The 24733-nt window shown below is 52.9% G+C and overlaps 1 protein-coding gene across 5 annotated transcripts in view; it reads left to right on the top strand.

Annotated features, from left to right (window-relative positions):
• Nucleotides 1–689: 689 nt before the first annotated feature.
• The window catches only part of Sbf1 (SET binding factor 1), a 27510-nt gene continuing 3466 nt past the window's right edge, over nucleotides 690–24733 (top strand). The window contains exons 1-37 of one of the 5 annotated variants that reach the window (XM_031352686.1): nucleotides 706–939; nucleotides 7995–8080; nucleotides 8400–8537; nucleotides 8715–8873; nucleotides 8956–9066; nucleotides 9418–9441; nucleotides 9679–9784; nucleotides 9909–10041; nucleotides 10141–10249; nucleotides 10326–10439; nucleotides 10542–10619; nucleotides 11013–11126; nucleotides 11199–11327; nucleotides 11411–11509; nucleotides 11586–11790; nucleotides 11874–11986; nucleotides 12891–13040; nucleotides 13311–13379; nucleotides 13476–13634; nucleotides 13709–13977; nucleotides 14067–14239; nucleotides 14319–14392; nucleotides 14467–14662; nucleotides 14916–15043; nucleotides 16142–16320; nucleotides 16428–16564; nucleotides 16660–16867; nucleotides 17189–17385; nucleotides 17470–17607; nucleotides 20225–20302; nucleotides 20675–20856; nucleotides 20937–21116; nucleotides 21705–21806; nucleotides 21879–22064; nucleotides 22138–22264; nucleotides 22340–22470; nucleotides 22544–22774. In XM_031352686.1, the coding sequence (XP_031208546.1) occupies nucleotides 885–939; nucleotides 7995–8080; nucleotides 8400–8537; nucleotides 8715–8873; nucleotides 8956–9066; nucleotides 9418–9441; nucleotides 9679–9784; nucleotides 9909–10041; nucleotides 10141–10249; nucleotides 10326–10439; nucleotides 10542–10619; nucleotides 11013–11126; nucleotides 11199–11327; nucleotides 11411–11509; nucleotides 11586–11790; nucleotides 11874–11986; nucleotides 12891–13040; nucleotides 13311–13379; nucleotides 13476–13634; nucleotides 13709–13977; nucleotides 14067–14239; nucleotides 14319–14392; nucleotides 14467–14662; nucleotides 14916–15043; nucleotides 16142–16320; nucleotides 16428–16564; nucleotides 16660–16867; nucleotides 17189–17385; nucleotides 17470–17607; nucleotides 20225–20302; nucleotides 20675–20856; nucleotides 20937–21116; nucleotides 21705–21806; nucleotides 21879–22064; nucleotides 22138–22264; nucleotides 22340–22470; nucleotides 22544–22774 (5067 nt within the window). In that variant the 5' untranslated portion in view covers nucleotides 706–884. Of the gene's footprint in view, nucleotides 940–1010; nucleotides 1032–7994; nucleotides 8081–8399; nucleotides 8538–8714; nucleotides 8874–8955; nucleotides 9067–9417; nucleotides 9442–9678; nucleotides 9785–9908; nucleotides 10042–10140; nucleotides 10250–10325; nucleotides 10440–10541; nucleotides 10620–11012; nucleotides 11127–11198; nucleotides 11328–11410; nucleotides 11510–11585; nucleotides 11791–11873; nucleotides 11987–12890; nucleotides 13041–13310; nucleotides 13380–13475; nucleotides 13635–13708; nucleotides 13978–14066; nucleotides 14240–14318; nucleotides 14393–14466; nucleotides 14663–14915; nucleotides 15044–16141; nucleotides 16321–16427; nucleotides 16565–16659; nucleotides 16868–17188; nucleotides 17386–17469; nucleotides 17608–20224; nucleotides 20303–20674; nucleotides 20857–20936; nucleotides 21117–21704; nucleotides 21807–21878; nucleotides 22065–22137; nucleotides 22265–22339; nucleotides 22471–22543; nucleotides 22775–24733 lie in introns of those variants that run through there. The other 4 variants (XM_031352715.1, XM_031352693.1, XM_031352701.1 and 1 more) reach the window with 4 other exon arrangements.

Raw genomic sequence — 24733 nt, 5'->3', positions numbered from 1 at the left:
AGCCTAGCTCTCCCCCTTTAATCTCCCTGGTCAAGGACCTTGCTTCTCCTACAGTGTCCATTCCTGTGTCACTGCAAGAGGCCTGGCCAACCCCCTGACCTCCAGGGTGATCCAACTTCCCAGGAAGGTGACCCAAGCAGGAACTTTTGTTTTTTTTTAAATGCAGGTGTTGGATATCCCATCCTTCCAAATGGTGGGACATCTAGCTGTCCTTTTTTGCACTGGGAACTTAAAAAGCCTGTAAAGTCTCTCGCTTGGCCATCATAAGGTTGGCAGGGTGTGTGGCGAAGCCCTGACACTCCCCCATTCCCCAGCTTGGTCCTCTAGTTTGGGAGACTGGCTGGACAAGGCCTGAGCTCCACTGGCTTGCTTCAGCCACGTTGAGCTGGACCACGCCCCTGACCCTCGGAGTTAGGCTCTCCCAAGGGTGAGGTCCAGATCTCCCTTCATTCTGGGGCTTCAGTTCCGACAGGGAAGTATGCCCTTAATCCTGACCGGTGCTTCAGGTCGAAATGTCGGCCGCGGGACCGGGGTAGCTGACCCGCCCCGGCCGCCGTAAGCTTCACCCGCCCAAAGGGTTGAGCTGGTCCCTGAGCGTGAAGTAGTAGGCGGGGCAGCGCTCTCTGGACCCGCCCCACGTGGAATGGACCAATGGAAGTGCAGTGTGCCAGGTCCGGCCCACACGGGAGGGGCAGAACTGCGCAGGCTCCCGAAGCGCCCGGGCGGGCCGGCTGGCTGGGAAGATGGCGGCGGAAGCCCTGATCAGCGGCGCCGCAGAGGAGCGGGCCAGGGGTGTCCCAAGTGTGCAGCTTAGGGCCAGCGCCGGGCCATGAGCGCGCCGCCATCGAATCCTCGAGCCGTGGAGCCCGCCTGCGCCCCTTGCCATGGCGCGGCTCGCGGACTACTTCGTGCTGGTGGCGTTCGGGCCGCACCCGCGCGGTGAGTGCGGAGTCTCAGCGCCGAGGGACGAGCTGGGGGCTAAGGGACTGGGACTGAGGACTCGAAGCTAAGAAGACCCGGCCGGAGGCAGGGTCAGGAGTTGGGGCCGAGCTCTGGGGGCTTGCGAAAAGAGGCCTCCGTAGTTATTGGCCACGGTGGCGTCGGGGCAACCCGCGAGGACCCCGGACTATTTGGCCTGTGTCAGAACCGTCCTCCTCCACCTGGGTACCTGCGTCGGTGTTCCGAGATGGGCCGGGGCGTGTAGCTCGGACGTGGGAGGCTGGAGGACCCTGCTGCAGTTCAGTCTCCCCGATTCCAAGTTGGGTGGGATGGGCTCACCCCGCCTTGGCCGGCTGCCGGTGGCTGTGTCTGGGAATTTCAGAGAGGGGGGCGGAACGTTTCGTTTTCCAGCTTCTCTGACCCAATGCTAGGTCTGCAGCCTGAAGCACGCTTGAGGGGGGTGCAGCGGAGGGGGAGGGGGTTCATAGGTGGTATTGAGCCGGACTTCAGAAGAAAGTGTCAGACTTGGAGAAGAGCATTCCTGGTGCTCAAGCCTGTAAGCCAGGCCCTCAGTGGGGGATCAGTGTGGTGGTTGGTACTCGTGTCTAGGAGGCCCTGATCTGGAGTTAGCACCTGTGTCTGAGAGCCCTTCAGTCCAGGGGGTAGGAGAAAACGGAGCCTGACAGTGACATCAGCAACAGCCATGGAGACAACAGTGTTGGGGTGTTGGCTGGAGTTCTCAGTGTGCCAGGCCCTGCACAACCCTTTGTGTGTATGATCTCATTTCTCCCAATAGCCCACTGAGATTGTCTTGCTGTTGCCCTGTCTTCAGCATAGAATCTGGCACAGAGAAGTTGAGTGTGGGTCTGGAATGGAGGCCAGAACTTGTACTGTGGCTGTCAGAATCCACCTGCAGAGGGGCAGTATCTTATGGCCAGATGAGGTAGACCCTAATTCCTAGATGTAGTGCCTCCTACCATGTTCCAGTTATCTCTACCACTCAGTTATTCTGCTGCTTCTCAGACCAGCTGTCACTGTCACCATTCAGGACCCAAACTTTCTTCTTTGCCTTTCTTCTTTGCTAAGTCTCCACTAGGACTGTTCCTTTGTTTAATGTGCACATGCTGCGCCCTATATGCACTGAAAAGCATAAACATCATCGCCATCACCATCATCATCATTATCATCATTACCTCTGTCTCCAGATCCTGTTTAGTACCCTCACTTCTTTCTGCTCTCATGTATTCAAGCCTATATCTTTTGGCACTCAGTCCGGGGCATCTGTCTTTTCCTCCAGAGAGGGAGTTCTCAAAGGCAGAGCCCACATTTGTTCACCCCCCTGTCCTCCTTGAGCAGGGGGCTTGCCACCAGGATTGTACTGGCTCAGAGTGAGAACCTGTGCTCCAAGACATATGTGAAGGCCAGTGAGGGTCCTACTCTGGAACGGAGTGCTGCTGGAGAGTGTGGGAACAAAGCTGGCTGAGGGCTTGTGTTTCTCCGAGGGGGTCTCAGGCTGGATGCTGGGCCAGGGTTGGAGGAACAAAATAGACTTGGGTGGTGGTGAGAGGGGTATGAAGAAGGTCCTGTGAGACAAGAGTGTAGATAGAGGCCAGGTGGGGGAGGTCTGCTGGGAGTGGGTTACAACTGAGGGTGACTGCCGTGTGGGTTGGCTCCATGAGAAGTTGCTATGACACATGGGGGCTTACTGATAGAGCTATTCAAGAGGCATGGACCTCTGACCTCCGTACTGGACAGGATAGGAGGTTGAGGCCAAAGGTGGCTACTTTTCCTGAATGGTGTGATGGAGTAATTCTCAAATTACCCATCACTGTGGAAACTGAAGGCCAATGAGCTCTCTAAGCATTGTCTTCTAGGGTCAGAGTTGATGGGTTGCTGGCTGACCACTCAGCCTCAAGGCATTACTTTGAGGAACCTGCCTGGAATCAGATTTCTGGGTGTAGGCTGCAGGCAAATGTATAAGGCAAGGGATGTGAGTACCAAGAGCAGAAGACCCCAAACTGAAGCATGCACTGAAGATTAGTTGTCCTTCCTTTGTCATTCTTCACCCTTGGCTTGTGCCAGTCACTGTGCACTCTCTGCCTCAGTTTCCTATGGGATGAGTCACACGGAGCTGCTCCGAGGCTGTCAGGAATACTTGTGTGTAAAGATGTAGCACAGGACCGGCCCAAGGAGATAATTTACATCTAAGGTCTGAGTAGCCAATGTATGAATACTGCAAGGTAGGTGTTTCTGAAGAAGGTGAAGGGCCCTCTGTGTGCTGACTGCCCCAGGATGTAGGATCTGTTAGGTTGACGGGTACGGGTGAGAGGGCACCTTAGTTCTGTTCTGAATCAGAACTTTCTCTCTGCAGCTGCTAGGAGTAGAACCTTGGTAATGAGTGCCTTTTTAAGCTGTCTCAGTTGGGCCCAGAGTCCTACCAGAGGTAGCATTTTGGTTGCTAATGGTGACAGTTGGTGACCTGTGGGCAAGGCTGCAGGCAATAAATGCCTGGGCTGTGTGTAACTCTTTCACTTTAGACTCTAAGGTTTTTTTTTTTTTTTTTTTTTTTTTTTTTTTTTTTTTTTTTTTTTTTTTTTTTTTTTTTTTTTTTTTTAAGATTTATTTATTTTTATATGAGTACACTATAGCTGTCTTCAAACACACACCAGAAGAGTGCATTGGATCCCATTACAGATGGTTGTGGTTACTGGGATTTGAACTCAGGACTTCTGGAAGAGCAGTCAGTGCTCTTAACCACTGAGCCATCTCTCCAGCCCTAGATTCTAAAGTTTAGAGGGTATAGATGGCACAGCATATTCTCTGCACCTGGTGAGTAGGACTGTGTGCTTTGTCTTGTCACTGAACTGGACACCTTTTTTAGCAATGAGGGACCAGACAGCATAGCTTGAGACCCCCGCCCAGTTCCCACACATGGTCATTTAATTGCTTGTAGCTTGGCCAGTCCTCAGTTATCAGACACTTTACCTGACTTAAATCCGACAGGTCTTCTTCTATTACTGCTAGGGAGGAAGGGCTACCTCTCCATCAACCAAGAAAACCCATTTGTATTTCATGACCTGGCCTCCTTCAGCCTCGATGGTAATGAGGTGGCCACATTCTTGGGCCCATCTACTGTCCCCACCCATGGGCCTGCCTTCCCTCTAGATCAGGTTGGGGCTGTTTGGGGTGGCTACAGTTCCCTCCCAGGTCCCCCCACACCCTGAGAGCTTAAGGGTCCAAGGTCTTGGATTAAAGTTTCTTTGGTCCGTTTGTAGATTGGGGGTAGGTCAAAGAGAACATTTGAAAGAGCTGTAGGCTCCCGCTGCACATGTCAGCTGCAGCTTGCCTGGGGGCATAGTGTCTTCGTGGTCAGGTCTGATAAGTAGAAAAGCAGGAAGGCAGTATTCTTTTGCTTCCTCTCCCTTTTCCTATAGCTAGGTTCCTGAGAGGCAGCAGCCACCTGGTGCTGTCCAGCATGTATGGTGAGGTATGTCAGGGAACTGCTGTTCTTTCTGGGCCTTCCCACAGTGCACAATGTCCATGGCTGGTCCTCCAGGCATCGGAGCCTGGCACTAGTGATGAGGTGCTGCCAGCAGATGACAGAATACATGATCTGTATTCTGCCACCCAGTTTGCCATTCAGGCCCCCCGTCTGTGGCCCTGGCTGCTGGAGGAAGCTCTTGCTGAGGTGCTTTGAGTATAGGAATCTCAGTGTATCTTCCTGGGGTAGGCCTACGCAGCTGCGGGTTCAAGAGTGGGTCAGGGACTTCCATCTCTGCTTCCCATCTTCCATAAGCTGCCCAAAGAGTACTGCCTTGTACTGTACGGCTGTGCTATTGGGATTTGTTCTAGTGGGGTTCGGATAGGGAGGGAGGATGTGCCTGCTCTTGTCTACCCAAAGTGGGTAGTGCTCTGATGGGTTAAGGACAGTCATTGCAGGTTACTCTTGTTGCCAAAAGTATTAGTGGGTGACACACACAGAGGAACATGGCAAAACTCTTCACACAAATGCAAGCCAGCAGTCCCCAGTCTAGGAAGCCAGAGAGAGAGAGTTAACAAGGCTTCCTCATTGGGAGGGCCTACTGTGCCTTAGGGCTCCGGAAGTTGTTCTGCACTTCTGACTAAAGAACCTGTTTGTTTGTGAGGTGTGAGTTGGGCAGGGTGTGGGGAAGATGGTCATATAGCTGACTACATGCATTCAACAAGCCTTAATTAGGCTGTAGTCTGTGCCATGCACAGGAACTTGTGTCTGTTCAGGCTACTACAGGTGTGCACCAGTTGCCTGGAGGGGGACTTCTGTGTGTTGGGGGGAGGACCTCAGGGTCCTGCTACAAGAGCCAGATTCAGATAGAGTAGATAGCAAGTTCTTAGAGGAGGCACTAGACTGAAACCTGAAAGTCAAATCCTGGGCTGTTCCAGGACAGAGAAGGGCCTCAGGAGAGATGCCCACTGGGCTGTCTACCTGTTTACCTTTATGAGGCGGTTGTGAGTCTCAGCAAAGGAGCTGAGACTTAGAGTGTAAAATCCTCAGAAGACTTTCTAGCTAGTGGGAAGTGGGCATTAACATTGCACAGGATGAGAGATACTGGCAATGGAAGGTGACCATCCTCTCTGTGCCAACTCCCCTGGGTAGAGAGGCTGCTAAAAACAGCCCTCAGAAGGCTACTAGCCCCTCCTGGCCTTGTGGGAAGGCTGCAAAGCAGAGGCTGCAGTCCCTGTCTGTATACCCCCCCCCCTTCCTCCGCATGCTGCCTCGTGGCAAGAACTGGGTGAGCCCTGGGTGCCAGCCAGGGCTGGGCCCAGATGGTGGTTTAGGGCCGAGCACAAGGAGGCTCTTGCCCGAGTGGGTGGGGGGAGGAGCCACAACTGAGGGGGCCTGTGTGTGTGTGTGTTTTCACAGTACATGCACCACCCAGGTCTGTTGAGGATGGACCTGAGGAACCCCCCTGGGGGTTTATCTTGGTGGGACAGGTGTGTGGGTGTGTGTGTAGGTAGGCATGACACCAGCAGACACCTGTCCCTTCCCTGTCTGTTGCCTGTCGCCTGTCGCCTGCAGGGTGTTGGTGGTGGGAGGAGGGGAGCAGGAAGCTGAGGTTTTGTGAGTCATAATAGGCCCCTGCACCCCACCACCTCCTGCTCTGCAGCAGCCTTCCTAGTGTTCACAGTCTTGGTGCGATCTCCGTGGTTCTGGAGGGATGCATGGTCTCCCATGCTTGCAGCCGAGTTTCTTTGCTTTTAGGAGACCTGGGGATTGTGGATCGTTGTGTTGGGCTTAGTGGTTCAGCACCACTGTGTTCAAGTGGACCAGGCTGGGTGGATGTGATGCCATAGCTTAGCAAGCAGGCCCACTGCATGCAGAAGTTTTCTGGAACTTAGGCTGAGCAGGGGGATCCATGAGAAGACTGTATAGAGCACCCTCCCTCACTGACTGCTTCTGATGCTGCCACTGGTGGAGCATCTGCATTGGGGCTTGTGCCTGGGAAGGATGGTTGAGCACTGTGCCCTGAGACTCCCAAAGCCGGATGTGTAAGAGGCAAAAGTCAGGAGGCCTGCCTTTCTTTGCATACCACAGTGGTTCTCAACCTGTGGGTTGGGACCTCTTTGGGGTCAGGTATCCTGCATATTAGATATTCACATTGCAATTCATAACAGTAGCAAAATTAGCAGTTATCAAGTAACAACCAAATAATTGCGGTCTGGAGAGATTGCTCAGCAGTTAAGAGCATTGACTGCTCTTCTGAAGGTCCTGAGTTCAAATCCCAGCAACCCCATGGTGGCTCACAACCATCCGTAATGAGATATGACGCCCTCTTCTGGTATGTCTGAAGACAGCTACAGTGTACTTACATATAATAAATAAATAAGTCTTTAAAAAAAATAATTGTATGGTTGGGGATCACCACAACATGAGGAATATTAAAAGGTCACAACATTAGGAAGGTTGAGAGCACTGCCAAACCAGGCTCCATCTTCCATGTGTATGTGAGGCAAAGGAAGTCATCACGCATCCTCCTTGCTGCCCTCACTTTGCCTCCTGATTGGTGGTGTAAGGTGAGCCCCAGAATGTATTTACTGAGGGAGCCTGGAAACTTCAGGGCTCAAAGGAGCAGTATATACTTGCTAAACTCTTTGTTTTTGGAGACTTGTGTTCTGGAAGGCACTGTCTCTGAGGTACTGTGGATAGGTCGCAGTTTGGTCCCACGGTTGGTGTTTCCACCCCCATCATAAGAGGAGCTAAGGCTTGAATTCCAGGCTGGAGAGATGGCTCAGCGGTTAAGAGCACTGACTGCTCTTCCAGAGGTCCTGAGTTCAATTCCCAGCAACCACATGGTGGTGGCTCACAACCATCTATAATGAGATCTGATGCCCTCTTCTGGTATGTCTGAAGACAGCTACAGTGTACTTACATATAATAAATAAATAAAAAGTCTTTGCGCCGCGGAGCAAGGGAGGCTGAAGCTAGCAGGGCCGGAGTGAGCAGGAGAAAAAAAGTAATTTTATGGTTGGGGGTCACCACAATGTGAGGAACTGTGTTAAAGGGTCACAGCACAGTGTACTCATATGCAGAAAATAAATAAATCTTAAAAAAAAAAGTCTCTAATTCCATACATGGGCCCTGGGGCAGACAGGTGACAGGGATCACCCAAGATACCCAAATATGTCCTCCTGTGTACCCAGACATGCTTACAATCTGCATGCCGCTCATCGTCTGGCAGGGGCTGAGGCTAAAGCTGCAGGTTGACGGTCAGGGAAGATGTTGAGTTAGCTAAAACTCCTTTTCCTCCCTGAAAGGTTCCTGTGCAGTGAAAGCTTAGGTCGGGCTTAGGTGAGAGGAAGGATCCGGGGCTTCTCTGTCTTCCTTATGGTGGCCTTGGGGTCCACACCTATCCAATGGCTTATCTACACAGAAGTCTCTTTAGAGAAATGGTAGATCTGGGATCTTAGGTTGGTCTGGTGCCAGATGAGAAGGGGCTGTTTACATCCTGGGCCAATCCTGACAGTGTGAGGGTTGGGGTGTGGGGAAGGGTGCTCTGACCACCTGCTCTTGTTCTCAGGGAGTGGGGAAGGCCAGGGCCAGATTCTGCAGCGCTTCCCGGAGAAGGACTGGGAGGACAACCCTTTCCCCCAGGGCATTGAGCTGGTGAGTGGAGGTGAAGCCTTGAGGGGTAGTCAGCTCCACCATTGGCAGTAGCTGGTCTGACAGGCAGGGTGTCTTGCTCATGTCACTGTGTCCCTCATGGGCTTCACCTTGGATGGTGAGGCCAGAGCTGTGTTACTCATTTCACCAAGAGGGCTGAGGTTAGGGGCTTAAGGCGTTCCCTAGGTAACTAACAGGTGTTTCTTATACCCTGCAATTCCAGGCCCTGGCAGTATAGATGCTTTAGGATAGGTGGTAGGGGGAGGGGGAGTTTTTGTTATAGGTGTGGGTGCAGGCACTAACTGCTGACCCCTCAATGCAGTTTTGCCAGCCCAGTGGGTGGCAGCTATGTCCCGAGAGGAATCCACCAACTTTCTTTGTGGCTGTCCTTACTGACATCAACTCTGAGAGGCACTACTGCGCCTGCTTGACCTTCTGGGAGCCAGTGGAGTCCACACAGGTCAGCGTAAGCTCTGGTGTGCACCATGTGAAGCTGAGCCTTGGGCCATGGCCAGCTTGCTCTACCTCTGGGGGTATGTTCCTGTTGGGGAAGGCTGGGTCTGAGTCACCTCTGTCTTCCTCTTGGTCTCATGGGATGGCTCTGATTAGAGCCAGGAGAATGGATTTCTGTCTGCAGGAAGTGATGTGCACTGAAGATGCCACAGAGAAGCAAGAAGAGGCAGATGGAGGAGGCCAAGCACGGCTGTCGCCCACAGCCTCAGCCCAGCCTGGCCAGCTTTTTGCTCCAAAGACTCTGGTTCTGGTGTCTCGACTGGACCATGCCGAAGTGTTCAGGGTAAGGAGGGCCGCCATAGCAGCAAGGCAGGGCACGGGGTGTCCTGTCAGCTGTACCACTGTTCCCTATCTGGTTGTTGCAGAATAGCCTTGGTCTCATCTATGCTATCCATGTGGAAGGCCTGAATGTGAGCCTGGAGAATGTGATAGGGAACCTGCTCACATGCACCGTCCCTTTGGCTGGAGGGTCTCAGGTGGGTCTTGGAGACAGCTGGATGGCCACGGGCCTTCCTGGTACAGTCATAGGAGGCGGGAGTGGGGCACTACCTGTAGGGTACTGATAGTCTGGCTAACTGAGCACAGGCAGCCCAAAGCCTTAGATTCTCCCTTCTGCTTTTGGTGCCACCTTTTCTTTGCCATCTGTTCTGAGCCCTGTCTACTTACTTGGCTTCCTAGCTGTGCCTTTGGGCCTGCAGTTTCTGTCTCTCTATCCTCTTGATCATTGGGTGTGTTCCATCACTGGATGCTGTTGTCTGTGTATCTGTCTGCTGCCTACTGTGTGCCCTGTGTCTAATGGTGTCTCTCTGTCTGTCTGTCCTGTGCAGCTGGACTCTGTTGAGGAAGGAGCGGTATGGATTCTTTGTTTCTTCTGCCCACTCAGGCCCTGCCCCAACCCAGATCAGAGGCATTCCCCTCCTTACCTTGAGTTTTCTCTGCAGCGCTGCTCAGCCAACAGAGGCAGGGTGTGACCTTTCCCTCCAGTCATCTAAGCCAGTCCCATCTCAAGATTTGTCAGCTCACCTGGGGCCAAGTGCTCAGATTTGATCCTACTGCACTGCTAAACCCTGGTCATTTTCTTTCTACAGAGAACCATCTCTTTGGGGGCTGGTGACCGGCAGGTCATTCAGACCCCACTGGTAGACTCACTGCCTGTCAGCCGCTGTAGTGTAGCCCTGCTCTTCCGCCAGCTGGGTGAGACTGCCTGTCATACCCCACCCCCAAATTTCTGTCCTGGGGCTGGTGGTCAGAGGTGTGGGTGCTCCCTGGCTTCTGAAGTAGAGACACGGGCCCTCACCAGGCCTTCTTCTTTCTTCAGGCATCACCAATGTGCTGTCTTTGTTCTGTGCTGCCCTTACTGAGCACAAAGTCCTCTTCTTGTCCCGGAGCTACCAACGTCTAGCAGATGCTTGCAGGGGCCTCTTGGCACTGCTCTTCCCGCTCAGATACAGGTGCATCTCTGCCTGTCCCTCCTCCTGTCTCCTCCAGGTCCCTCTGCCTACCCCTATGCCCTATGTCTGGGGCTTACGGTGTCTTCTGGCCTGTTACAGCTTCACATATGTGCCCATCCTGCCGGCACAACTGCTGGAAGTCCTTAGCACACCTACGCCTTTCATCATTGGGGTCAATGCAGCCTTCCAGGCAGAGACTCAGGAGCTGGTAAGGGCCGTGCCTTGTATCTGCAGCACTGCCTAGGCTTGCTGGTCTCTCACCCTTTGTTCCCTTTGGTACACAGCTGGACGTGATTGTTGCTGATCTCGATGGTGGGACAGTGACTGTCCCTGAGTGTGTGCACATTCCACCCCTGCCAGAGCCACTACAAAGCCAGACCCACAATGTTCTAAGCATGGTGAGGGTTGGGGTCAGGGTGGGGCTGGAACCTGGGGCTTGTGGGAACCATCATCTGACAACCAGGGAACCCTAAGGTCACCATGCAGTTGTGCTTTTACAGGTCCTGGATCCAGAGCTGGAGTTGGCTGACCTTGCCTTTCCACCCCCTACAACATCTGCTTCCTCCCTGAAAATGCAGGTGGGGGTCACTGCTGCTCTAGTATAGAGATCTCATTGCCTTTAATGGCTGAGCTGAGGGTGTCACTCGGCCTACCTCCAAGCTGACCTCTGGCTTCTCTAGCCTAGGCAGGAAGGAGCCTGGGAGCAAAGGAGCTATAAAATAATTAGGTGTGGTGACTGTGCCTGAGTTAGTACAGTGAGCCAGTCAAGGGGCTCTGAACAGGAGCCATTTGTTCAACACTTGAGGGACTCACTTGGCTAAGAAGCACTGTTGGGAGAGGCAAAGGGGGGTGGGTGGCAGAGGTGCCTGGGAAACCTGTGTCTGGCTGTGAATGGGAATGGAGAGAAGTACCCAGGGTCCTTGAATGTTTCCTGGGAACTGATACTCATCTGCATTGACCTGCTCTCCCAGGACAAGGAGCTTCGTGCTGTCTTTTTGCGGCTCTTCGCTCAGCTCCTGCAGGGTTACCGCTGGTGCCTGCACATTGTGCGCATCCACCCAGAACCCGTCATTCGCTTCCACAAGGTAGGCTGTGGGGTTGGGGCTGGAGCTGGCTCCGTGGGTCCATGAGGAGCTAACTTCCTGTTGTTCTCCCAGGCAGCGTTCTTAGGCCAGCGTGGACTGGTGGAGGATGATTTCCTGATGAAAGTGTTGGAGGGCATGGCCTTTGCAGGCTTTGTATCGGAGCGTGGGGTCCCCTACCGTTCCACAGACCTGTTTGATGAGGTACAGCCCTGCCTTTGCCTGCCCACCTGCCCCTCCCCCAACCCACTCAGCTCACCTCATCACCCTGCTTCCTTTCCCCTTAGCTGGTGGCTCATGAGGTAGCACGGATGCGAGCAGATGAGAACCATCCCCACCGTGTCCTGCGTCATGTCCAGGAACTGGCAGAGCAACTTTATAAGAATGTATGGTGGGTGACATGGAGGGCATGCTACCACTTTGGTCCTGGCCACTAGCCAATGTCTGCCCTTGTTCCCTCAGGAAAATCCGTACCCAGCTGTGGCAATGCACAAAGTGCAGAGGCCAGGAGAGGCCAGTCACCTGCGGCGGACCCACCGGCCATTCCCCCGACTAGATGAGGGTACAATTCAGTGGATTGTGGACCAGGCTGCGGCCAAGATGCAGGGTGCACCTCCAGCTGTCAAAGCTGAGCGAAGGACCACTGTGCCTTCAGGGCCCCCCATGAGTATGTAACTTGAAGGGGAAGGCTGGCTGGTTTAGGATGGGTACAGGACCAGGTGTTAAAGTGAACATGTCCTTTCTCTTTAGCGGCCATACTAGAGCGGTGTAGTGGGCCTCATATCAACAGTGCACGTCGCCTGGAGGTAGTTCGGAATTGCATCTCCTATGTGTTTGAAGGGAAAATGCTTGAGGCAAAGAAGGTGAGGCCTGTCAGGTAGAACTTCTAATCTGGGCTTTGGGCAACAGGTCTCAGGAGACTCAGGTCTTTATTCTAGTGTGGTAAATTCTGAGTTTGTGCAGTGCCTGGGTGGATAGGAGGATGTTCTTTCATCTGAGTGAACGGCAATATAGCGTATACACTATACACAGTGCATGTCAAAAGTTTGTGGAGTGTTTTTTGTTTATTTGTTTTGTTTTGTCTGGAGGAAGAGTTTTTTTTTTTTTTTTTTTTAAAGATTTATTTATTATATGTAAGTAGCTGTCTTCAGACACACCAGAAGAGGGTGTCAGATCCCATTACAGATGGTTTTGAGCCACCATGTGGTTGCTGAGATTTGAACTCAGGACCTCTGGAAGAGCAGTCAGTGCTCTTACCGGCTGAGCCATCTCTCCAGCCCCAGGGGAAGAGTTTTAAAGACAGGATCTTTATAGCCCAGGCTGGCCTGCATCTCACTATATAAGCAAAGCTGGCTTTGCTCTTATCTGCCTCAGTCTCATGAGTGCCGGGATTACAAGCATAAGCCACCATGCTTGGTTTTATGTTGCTTTAATAATAATCTTGCTTGCTGTTGCCCTTCATTGTGTCCATGAACATGTTTGAGGTCTTCGTAACATTTGTGTGGCGTTCCTGTGGAGCCTCTCTCCAGCTCGTCCACACTTGGTTGGGAGCCTGCACTGTGCACATACCGTGTGCCTCTGTCCTCATGAACTGTCATTTGTGCAATTGCTGGGTCTGTTGGAAGATTTTGGTCTGTACTGGTCAGTGAACCCAGGCTTTTGGGTTTTTCTCTGCTGAGAGCCTGCACTTGGCTGCCTCCACCTGACTCAGGGTGAAGATCTCTTGTTCTGCCTTCTGTCTACATTTCCTCTTGTCTCTGCTTTCAGTTGCTTCCAGCTGTACTCAGGGCCCTGAAGGGGCGAGCTGCCCGTCGCTGCCTTGCCCACGAGCTTCACCTGCACGTACAGCAGAACCGTGCAGTTCTGGACCATCAGCAGTTTGACTTTGTCGTCCGCATGATGAATTGCTGCCTGCAGGTGAAGCTGGCCCTCCTCATCTTACCAATGAAACCACATGGGGGAAGAGGGTGTGCAGGAGTCTCTCCTGTGTGATAGGGTGGGGGAGGTCCATAGTCTGAGGAAGATGGGGGAGTAGAAGAGAGTTCTTGTTGGAAATGACTTTGAAACCTGAGGCAACAGTTCCAGGTGGCCGTGGTGGGGGATGCTGTTCTGTGATGGCCAGAGAGGTGGGATTGGGTGTGGATGCTCTCTAGTAGGGGTTTCCACCACTCATGGCTCTGCTCACAGGATTGCACTTCCCTGGATGAGCATGGCATTGCAGCTGCACTGCTGCCTTTGGTCACAGCCTTCTGCAGGGTAAGTGTTGGGAGTGAGGTGGGGCTAGGTTTCCTCTCTATGAGGAAACCTACTTACTGTCTATGAGCTCATGACTTTTCCAACTTCATTCTATAGAAGCTGAGCCCAGGGGTGACACAGTTTGCATATAGCTGTGTTCAGGAGCATGTAGTGTGGAGCACACCACAGTTCTGGGAGGCCATGTTCTATGGGGATGTGCAGACCCATATCCGAGCCCTCTACCTAGAGCCCTCTGATGATGTGAGCCCCATCCAGGTATGCAGGACTTTTTGGACCTGGGCTGCCTGGGGTAGGTACCTTGGCCTTGCCTTACTTTTGTGCCATGACAGGAGACTGGGGAGGCACAGTCTCAGGATGATGAACGATCTGCCCTGGATGTGGCTTCAGAGCAGAGGCGCCTTTGGCCAACCCTAAGCCGTGAGAAGCAGCAGGAACTGGTACAGAAGGAGGAAAGCACTGTGTTCAGCCAGGCCATCCACTATGCCAACCGCATGAGCTACCTTCTGCTGCCTCTAGACAGCAGCAAGAGCCGGCTGCTGCGGGAGCGGGCAGGGTTAGGAGACCTGGAGAGTGCCAGCAACAGCCTGGTCACCAACAGGTGGGCTGGGGCCAGTGGTGAGGCTTGGGCCAGGGATAAGGCTTATGGGGCTATGGGGTACTGGTGCCCACACCCCCCTCTTGGCCCAGCATGGCAGGCAGTGTGGCTGAGAGCTATGACACAGAGAGCGGCTTTGAAGATGCAGAGACATGTGATGTGGCTGGGGCTGTGGTCCGCTTCATCAACCGCTTTGTGGACAAGGTCTGCACAGAGAGTGGGGTCACCAGCGACCACCTCAAAGGACTGCATATCATGGTGCCAGGTATGGTGGTACTGGTATGGGAGCATTCCTTAGCTGAGTGGCTGTAGGGGCCCAGGGTATGAGACCTGCTCTCCTCTAGACATTGTCCAGATGCACATTGAGACCCTGGAGGCTGTACACCGTGAGAGCAAGAGGTTGCCCCCGATACAGAAGGTAAGCAGTGGCTGACCAGCTGTGCATACAAAGTCTAGGCTGTGTTCTAAGTCTCTGCTCTGTTTCCTGGGTAGCCCAAGCTGCTGAGGCCACGCCTGTTGCCTGGTGAGGAATGTGTCCTCGATGGCCTTCGAGTGTATCTGCTGCCAGATGGGCGTGAGGAGGGTATAGGAGGCAGTGGAGGGGGCCCTGCTCTACTTCCAGCTGAGGGCGCGGTCTTCCTTACCACATACCGCGTCATCTTCACGGGGATGCCTACTGACCCCCTGGGTAAGCCTTTGAGCCTTTTCTGTGCCTCTCCCAGCTCTTTGGAGGAGATAAGGCTTCCCTTTCCCTTTTCTCAAAGAATCAAAGCCTGGTGGGAGATTGGCCCTGTGGGGCCTTCCTAGGAGATTGGCCCTGTGAGGCTTTCCTAGGAGATTGGCCCTGTGGGGCCTTCCTACCCACCCAAGACTTGTGTACTTGCTGCCCTGAGATGGTACCCTTTCCTTCTCCCTTCCTCTCGTGACTCTGCCTGCTTAAGTGGGGGAGCAGGTGGTCGTCCGCTCCTTCCCCGTGGCTGCATTGACCAAGGAGAAGCGCATTAGTGTGCAGACCCCTGTGGACCAGCTTCTGCAGGATGGGCTGCAGCTTCGTTCCTGCACATTCCAGGTAAACTCTTGTCCACTGCAGCTAGGTTGAGCCCTGTAAGTGGTCTCCTGTCAGGGGGCTGTTGACTTGGGAGTGTCACACTGGCTCTCTATAATGGGACCTCTTGGACCCATCAGCAGTATAAATGAGACATAGAGACTTTAAGAGTTTAAAGCTTAGGCCTTTTGCTTGGGCAGTCTCCTGGCTCCTTTAAACCTAACCCAACTAAGTAGCCTACCAGCTGCCACGCGGCTAGCTCTAGACTTTCTCTGTTCTGTGCCAGGCAGTTGGTGTCTGTTCCTTCCGAGCCCCCCACATCTGCTTTCTTCTGCTTCAGTTTCTCTCCCTACAAGTTTCCCTCCACCTCTTGCCCAGCTGTTGGCTGTTAGCTCTTTATTACAACCAATCAACAAATAGCAAGACAATCTCTGATACAATTCTAGATTGCCTCTAGGCATAGAGGGCTGTCTGACTTTCAAGTGTCTGAGCAGGTGTGGAAGAAAAATATAAGGGCATTGAGGGGCCATAGAAATGACAGTGCCAGCTGGGCGGTGGTGGTGCACACCTTTAATCCCAGCACTTGAGAGGCAGAGGCAGGCAGATTTCTGAGTTTGAGGCCAGCCTGGTCTACAGAGTCAGATCCAGGACAGCCAGGGCTATACAGAGAAACCCTGTCTCGAAAAACCAAAAAAAAAAAAACAGTGCCAGAGTCCTCCAGCATTTAGCTCTCTGCTAACAGAATTAACAATTGGAAATACACAGACACACCTTTACCCATGAAAAGAAAGGTTACCCCACCAGTTCTCAGCTTGCTCTCATTTGACCTTTTGAAATAGTGGCCTGTGTCTTTGTCATTATCCTTGGGCCCGGCATTGACCTTTGAGTCCAAGTATTGAGTGTATTGTCTCTGCTGAGACCTCAGCAGTTAGCACTGAAATTCACAGTTCATACGCATTGGACCTTGAGTTGCATGGACCTGATGCCTTTTCTCCAAGTTTACCTGCCTCTGTGGTGTGCATACCATAAGAAGGGAGGGAGCCTGTGAACTGAATACTGTCTAATTGGGGAGGAGCCTGAGGACCACTTAGAGCCCTGAGGGTTTATTTTTTTCTGACGCAGCTGCTGAAAATGGCCTTTGATGAGGAGGTGGGATCTGACAGTGCTGAGCTCTTCCGAAAGCAGCTGCACAAGCTTCGGTACCCACCAGACATCAGGGCCACCTTTGCATTCACACTTGGCTCAGCTCACACACCCGGCAGGCCGCCACGGGTTACCAAGGACAAGGGTCCTTCCTTCAGGTATGAAGCTGGATCCCAGAGCCAGGGCAGCCGGGTGCTGGCTGTGCCCCTTGCAGAGTCTTCCTGGACTCCTATCTTCTCATCTCTGTTGGACTTTTACACCCCAGAACCCTGTCCCGGAACTTGGTGAAGAATGCTAAAAAGACCATTGGGCGGCAGTATGTTACTCGTAAGAAGTATAACCCCCCTGGCTGGGAGCATCGGGGCCAGCCACCCCCTGAGGACCAGGAGGACGAGATCTCAGGTGGGAGCAGGGTCAGGGAGATGAGAGTTGTCCGAATGAAGGCTGGGGCCTGGCTGGGCTTTGGGTGATGGCCCCCAACTGTATCGTTTGCACAGTGTCAGAGGAGCTGGAGCCAAGCACACTGACCCCGTCCTCAGCCCTGAAGCCCTCTGACCGCATGACCATGAGCAGCCTGGTGGAACGGGCATGTTGCCGTGACTACCAGCGCCTTGGACTAGGTACCCTGAGCAGCAGCCTGAGCCGGGCCAAGTCTGAGCCCTTTCGCATCTCTCCTGTTAATCGCATGTATGCCATATGTCGCAGGTGAGGGCTGGCTAGAACACGCCAGGAAGATTTTGCCAGGACTCACTAGGGTGGTAGGCAGTGCTTGGACACCTTCCCTGCTTGCCACGGATCCTGGAGAAACAAGGAGCATGGACAGGAGGTGGATAGAGAGTTGGGCTGCAGGTCTGGCGGAGGTTCCCAGATGAGCATGAAGTGCCTTTGGCTTTAGAGTCTGGGAGCCATGGATTGGCTCCCCTGTGCTCATCCGGTTAGCTCTTCTTGCCTCCTCTGTGTAAGGCTCTGTGGGTAGGCACGGGCAAGGCCTTAGAGCTGTCCTCATGGTACCTCCAACTTCTACAGCTATCCAGGATTGCTGATTGTTCCCCAGAGCATCCAGGACAATGCCCTGCAGCGTGTATCCCGCTGCTACCGCCAGAACCGCTTCCCTGTGGTCTGCTGGCGCAGCGGGCGTTCCAAGGCTGTGTTGCTACGCTCTGGGGGCCTGCATGGCAAAGGTGTTGTTGGTCTCTTCAAGGCCCAGAATACACCTTCTCCAGGTATAACTCCTTGGTTCTTCCTGTGTCTGCCTACCCTGCCTGTCCAATCTCTACCTCCTTCAGCTCTAGCTTTTCCTTTCTCAGGCCAGGCCCAGGCTGACTCCAGCAGCCTGGAGCAAGAGAAGTACCTGCAGGCTGTGGTCAGCTCCATGCCACGCTATGCCGACTCATCAGGACGAAACACGCTTAGTAGCTTCTCCTCAGCCCACATGGGTGGTCACGGTGAGAGGGCGATCTGAGGAAATGGCAGCCATAGAGCAAAGAGGACTTTGTGGGGGTATGGCAGAATTTATGCTGGGGCGGCCAGCAGGGGCAAAAGTGGCTTGACTGTGGTGTTGGGTGTGGGACAAAGAGAGGAACTCCTCTCTCAGTTTTGGGAGAGGGCAAGAATACTGCTCAGACCAGGTGAGTGTCCTGAGGCCCTGTCTCCTCTGACCACAACCTCGACCATTTCCTCACCTTCCGTAAACCAGCGGCAGCGGTCTCTAGGTCCAACGGGTGCCATCCAACCCTGCTGTGATTGCTGAGCCCACAGCCCTTGGGACACCCCTTAAACTCATTCGTCCTCCTCTATCCTATGTACTTCCAGCTGCTACTCTGCCCGTTAGCAGGCCTTCGTATTCTTCTGTCCTGGCTCTTTGGGTTTTGTCTGCACTGTTCTTGCTGTCCTTGTCGTACCCTGCACATGTCTCCATAGCACCTGAACACACTGAAAGACGCACCAGGCCAGCCTTTTTTCCACGCTGACGAGTGCCTGTGAGGCGCGAACACAGTTCTCTGCCTGAGAACGCTGTTATCATAGTTGTGTGCAGTGTATTCTGTCCTAATGCACGGGGCCTGCTGTCTGAAGGAGGCCCAGAGATCAGTTTTATGCCTCTGGCTGTTAGTTTAGCCTTTCCTTTGCTACCTGGCACTTGCTGCCCAGCTCTAGCCGTGGGCTGGACTGTTTTCACAGTTGGTCTAGATGGCAGTACTAAAAGAGGGGTGCCCTCGGTATGCTCGGGACACTATCTGTGAGGGCAGGTAGCCTGGTTAGCAAATGAGGTATGGGTTATGGGCACTGCCTGTGACTGCTAGGCGCTGGGATCCTTGGCAGTTGATTCTTTGGCTTATAACTCTAGCCACTAATTTGCATACCAAGCTCAATGCATGTCAAGCTAGGTCCTTGTACTTGGAAATCTGTCTCAGCATTAGGTGTGGCATTTGCCATAGACTACAGAGCCCATTTTACCAAGCTGGTGTGACATTGTCCATCTTGGATGCTCAAATGGTGTTAGCAGTATGCCAGGCCTTAGCCTCCGGCCCTCCATTCCCCTCTTAAAGTTGTAGGGTGGTGACCCCGGAAGCATCATGGCTCCAGTGGCTTTCAGGCTGGTAGTAGTTCCCATGAACAGCCATCACACACGCCAGGGCTCTTAAGTCTGTCTGTCTGTCTGTCTGTCTGTCTTGTTCCTATGGTTGACTGTTCTTTCTTATTGTTTTTCAAGATAGGGTTTCTCCCTGTAGCCCTGTTTTGTAAACTGCTTTATAGACCAGGCTGGCCTTGAACTCACAGAAGTTCATCTGTCTCTGCCTCCTGAGTACTGAGATTAAAGGCATGTGCCACCACACCAAGTCAGATCTGTTCTTGCCTGGAGCTGTCTGCCCTTCCTTTTTTCTGTACCTACTCTACCCCAGGCTTCTTCACTCCCTGTTGAACTTGTGTTTCTCATCTGTATTTACCAGTGCTTACCAGGTATCTTCATCTCTTGTTAACACTTGCTGGCCACTGGTGCTGAGCACAGGCAGCAAGTTTGCTCTCAGAGTCACCAAGTGATACCAGTCTGATCCGATAGGCCGGGCTGAATGATTGTCGTTGTTTCCTGAGAATACCTGCTTTTTGTGTGATTAAATGTGTTTTATAGTCTGATCTTTCTGCCAGAAATCCTGAGTGGCACCTTCAGGCAGCATCCTCCCCTGAGAATGTGTGAGGTTTCACCTTCCCTAATGTCTTATGGACCATCTCTATAGCCTTTTCCAATGCAAATGTTGCTACCTCTGGTGTTATAAGTTCAGGGTGTAGGACCATCCTCCCGGCTGTCCAGTGATGATCTGGAATCTGGCTTCCTTCAGCTCTTCCTGGATTTTCAGCTAGCAACCTCAGTAGGCTGACACTGTCTACATTCCAAGTTGGCTAACTGCCATCTATAATGTGGGGTTGTCAGAGGTCGGGGTGTGGAAGACTGACTGGCTTTGAGCTTGGCCATAGTGATCTCCACATTGGGTGGGGTGATGCCCTTTCTGTGTCCTGTATGAGGCCTCTGCACAGTCAGGTCGACTTGAGGCTTCTCCCAGATACTGCTACATTGTCCCAGCCTAAAACTCTGCCTGGTGCAGTCCTAGGACTCAGATCTGCTCATGTCCTCGATTAAACTGTCTCCCCACCCCTCCAGCTCTTCTTTCTACCTCTTCCAGTTGCCTCTAGGTCTCCTCCAAGACTGAGGCTCTCGGGTACCTGTGTTTTGTTCTGGGCAAGGCTACTACTACTACTTGGTTGTTTGTTGACTATTCATGGAATTGTCTATCAGTCAGACCCTGGCTTACTATAAAGGAGAGGGTCTAGGAGAGACTTGAAGACAAAGTTTCTCTGAGATCTTGAAGAAGAGTCCACTATTCCAAAGCCTGACCCTTTCCAGTATCATAGAACCGCTATACTTAGTTGCTCTTGGTGGGGGGGACCCATGGCTGGACCAGACAAGGGCCCATCCTGCTTCTGACCCCTGGGAGTGGGGTTTGGCGGGAACCTCTGACAACCCAGGCCTGGAACCAAATCTGAGCCTTCTCTCTGCTGTGCCCTCAGTGCCCAGCCCCCGAGCCAGGGTCACCACGCTGTCCAACCCTTTGGCGGCCTCGGCCTCCAGATGGACTGCGTCCAGAGGTACCGTACTGGGGCTCTCCCCTTAACTGGAACCGATGGCCCCCTAGTATGAGTCAAGCTGTCTTGGGCACTAATATCTCCTTCCACACCCAGCACTAACTGCCCCTTTGTGACAGACTAGCACAACTGGCTCCTCCTAGCCCTAGTTACTTACCTGCCCAGCACCTGATCCCAATCCAGACACTAACACAGGCCACCCCCCATGTGCCTCAGCATTTGTGTGTTCCAGCCCTCCTCCCTCTTGTGGCCTGCCGAGCACTCTGCCCTGCCTGGAAACTCAGTCCCCTCCCTGGAGGCCAGGCCCAGCCAGCCCCAGGTAAGTGGTGCTCTGACCTCAATCTAGTGCTTACTGGGTGTCTCTCTCCTTTGCAGGGAAATGGAGCAGTGTCCGAGCCAGTGGTCGAAGCAGTGGCCTCGGAGCTGATGTGGGCTCTCGGCTAGCTGGCAGAGATCTCCTCAGTACTCCTCACACCAACGGAGCTCCACCTGATTCTGCTTTTCTGCGGCCACAGCGTGCAGCCCTCTACATCATTGGTGACAAAGCTCAGCTCAAGGTAACTGGGGTTGAGGTGTAGGGCCAGGCGGGGAGCGCGGGCTAGGCACGGCTCACAGCTTGTCATTGGTCTTCTTCCAGGGTGTGCGCCCAGATCCCTTGCAGCAGTGGGAGCTGGTTCCTATTGAAGTATTTGAGGCCAGGCAGGTGAAAGCCAGCTTCAAGAAGCTGTTGAAGGCCTGTGTGCCTGGCTGCCCTGCCGCCGAGCCCAGCCCAGCCTCGTTTCTGCGCTCACTGGAGGACTCGGAATGGCTGATCCAGGTCTCTGCACTGCCTCTGCCTCTGCCCACCTGGGTGCTGGGTCTCTGTAGGCCGGGGCTTGCTTGTTTGACATCTTGGGCATGACAGGGAAGGGGAGACGATAGGTGCTTGCTATGTAGTGCCATGGTGTTGGGGAGGCCGGTCTGCTGTGTTCAGTGTGGAATCACACTGGCTTGGGAGACAGGGCCCTCTGCTGCTTTGGCCTTTTTGCAGAATGGAAATAGGTTGTTGTGCCATCAGTTGCCCTGTGAAGACTAGAGTGCCGAGGGATGGGACTGCTGCTACCCGAAGGGCAAAACTTAACTCTGAGGCATGGTCTCACAGGGTAGCACTGGCTGACCTAGAACTTGTGGCAGTTCTAGGTACTGAGATTACAGGCATCAACTGCCACACCCAGCAAAGGACAGGGACTTTTGAATCTGCCTTCTTTGTCATGGGTATCCTGGGAGGGGTGGGCAGGCTGGAGGAAGCATGGCCAGAGCAGAGCAGAGCAGAGAGGGTCCATCCGGTGCTGTAGATACTCCTGGCTTTCCCAGGATCTGTGGTATGTGGGCCTCTGGGTCCTGATTGGCTGAGGTGTCCACGCAGATCCACAAACTGCTGCAGATAGCGGTGCTGGTGGTGGAGCTGCTCGACTCCGGCTCCTCGGTCCTGGTGAGCCTGGAGGACGGCTGGGACATCACCACTCAGGTGTGTGCAGGTGCGGGGAAGAGGGAGGGCAGGGGCCTCACATGTCTTCCTGACATCTGCTGGTGCTGCCAGGTGGTATCCTTGGTGCAGCTGCTCTCAGACCCCTTCTACCGCACTCTGGAAGGCTTCCGCTTGCTAGTGGAGAAAGAGTGGCTGTCCTTTGGCCATCGCTTCAGCCACCGTGGGGCCCACACCCTAGCTGGGCAGAGCAGTGGCTTCACACCCGTCTTCCTGCAGTTCCTGGACTGTGTACACCAGGTGGGTAGATTTCCATGTAGGTAGACTTGAGCTGTGCTCCCCGAACCTGACCTCTGACCCCCACTTCTTACAGGTCCATTTGCAGTTCCCCATGGAGTTTGAGTTCAGTCAGTTCTACCTCAAGTTCCTTGGTTACCACCATGCATCCCGCCGTTTCCGGACCTTCTTATTGGACTCTGATTATGAGCGTATTGAGCTGGGTATGTAGGGAAGAAGGGAATCTTGGGTAACCGTCTGGGCCAGAGGGGCCTAAGCCCAGTGCTGCTCTTGTGCAGGGCTGCTGTACGAGGAGAAGGGTGAACGCAAGGGCCAGCTACCATGCAAGTCTGTGTGGGAATATGTAGACCGGCTAAGCAAGAGGACCCCCATGTTCTATAACTACACATATGCGCCCGAGGACACAGAGGTGAGTGGGGCCTGGCTGGGGTAGCAGCTTCTGCATGGCCCAGCTTCTGAACATAAGGCTTACTTGCTCCCAGGTGCTGCGACCCTACAGCAATGTGTCCAATCTGAAGGTGTGGGATTTCTACACTGAGGAGACGCTGGCTGAGGGGCCCCCTTATGACTGGGAGCTGGCCCAGGGACCCCCTGAGCCTCCAGAAGAGGAACGTCCTGATGGAGGTGCTCCCCAGAGCAGACGCCGTGTAGTATGGCCGTGCTATGACAGCCGCCCTCGAGTCCAGCCTGATGCCATCTCACGTCTGCTGGAGGTGTGCACTGACCCAGACAACAAGGCAACGCCTGTGCATATGTGTGTGTGTGTGTGTCAGGAGTAATCCTTGAGAACTGGGGTGGCTCTGACTTCACCCACCATGTGAACTGCTTACGTATTTGGGATAGTATGTGCTTACATACCTGGGATCTCTGTCTCATGCTAATAGATATTTACAGATAGTGATAAGAAACCATTTGTCAAAAACTCTCAAGAGCCAGGCAGTGGCAGTGCACGCCTTTAATCCTAGCACTTGAGAGGCAGAGGCAGGTGGATTTCTGAGTTCGAGGCCAGCCTGGTCTACAAAGTGAGCTCCAGGACAGCCAAGGCTACACAGAGAAACCCTGTCTCGAAAAACCAAAAAAAAAAAAAAAAAAAAAAACTTCTCAAGACTTGGGATCAGGTTTTTGTTCTTGGCATGTGTGTATCCCTTTACCTCATATATTAATCAACTTTTGTCTCTGGGAGGAAGTACTAGGGATAGGTTAGTTGACAAGGTAGGGAAATTTATTTAGCTTGCAGTTCTGGATGCTCAAGGGAATGTGCTCAGTTCTAGGAAGCGTCTGGGCTGGGTCACATCATGGCAGTCTTCCAGGAAATGTTCTCACTCTTTCCAAGACGCCTTCCCTGTGGCCCAGGGACCTTCCACCAGACCCCACCTCTTAAAGATCCATCACTTCCTACCTAGTTCTGCTACTTGGGGACTAATCTTTCACACGGGTACAGACCTCATCCACACTTGAGTACCTGGCTGCTGTCAGTGTAGGCAGGGTTTCCCCAGGAGCTACTTATCTCTGCTCAGTTGTCTGTCAGGTATGGCCTGCAGTAAATAGTAGCTCTTCTGGGTTCTAGCCCTGGAGTTTAGAGAATCACTTTTGCCTCCAACTTGCCATCTTTTCTGGCCACATCTGCCCAGGAATCAGACTTAAGCAAAGGCAGAGATCCCTTGAAAGAAAAAATGGTCAAATGAGCTGTGGTAGTTGGTGTGCGGTAGCTGAAGCAATGTACAGGGTGACAGATGCTGTCTGTGGCATGGCCTCTTTTAGTGGCTCATCAAAGGGGCTGAGCGGTCAGAAGGGTCTGGGCCTCAGGTCCTAAGTAAGAAGAGGTTTGCATTCCTCTGTGGGGCTATGTTCTCTTCAAGATTCTGTGAACATCGCCTGATGTCCTCATGTGCAAAGTAGGATGTTGATTTGTGCCTCCCAAGCAAGGTAGTAAAGGTGAGAGATGTTTTGATGGCCCAAAGGGTTTATTATCACGTACATCTGTGCCTGTGAGTGGGTAGATTTTGTACAGGGAATGATGGTGTGGAAATCAGAAGAGTTGTCTTGATCTGATGTTATTAGAGTCTCTTAGTTTCCTGTGGCATAAATATATATTTTATTTTTGTTTTACTTTTTTAAAAGAAGTTTAAAAATGAGAGAAAGGCTTTCTATTTCTGCTTCGCTTTGCTTTTCCAGCACTGAGAATTGAACTCACGGCTTTATATATGCTAGGCAGGTGTTCCACCACTGAGCTATAGCTGAAACTTGGTGGTGGTGGTGGCTGGTGCTGTTGTTGTTATTATTATTATTATTTTGAGACAAGATCTAAGTGGTCCTAGCTGGCTACAAGTTGAGATCCTTCTGCCTTAGCCTCCCCAGTAGTTGGGAGTACATACTCTAGGTCTAGCCTCCAATACCTTTTTTTCTTTGAATATCTAGTCTAATACCAGTTCCTTTCAGTCTGAAGGACTTAATATTTCTTGTAATACAGATCTGCTAGCCACACCTTGCCTCAAGCTTTTGTTTTATTATGTCTGAAAATGTCCCCCACCCCTTTGTGGTGGTGCTATAAATGAGTGAATCAGTCCAGGACTTTGTGTGTACACGGAAGTGTTCTCCACTGAGCCATGACCTCTGCCCGCCCCCCACCCGCGTGCTGCATCTTTAAGGTTTTTCGTGTGTGTGTGTGGGGG

This window comes from Mastomys coucha, unplaced genomic scaffold (assembly GCF_008632895.1).
Source record: "Mastomys coucha isolate ucsf_1 unplaced genomic scaffold, UCSF_Mcou_1 pScaffold11, whole genome shotgun sequence".
NCBI lineage: Eukaryota > Metazoa > Chordata > Mammalia > Rodentia > Muridae > Mastomys > Mastomys coucha.
Note: the sequence above shows the minus strand (reverse complement) of the source record. Positions and strands in the feature narration are given on the sequence as shown.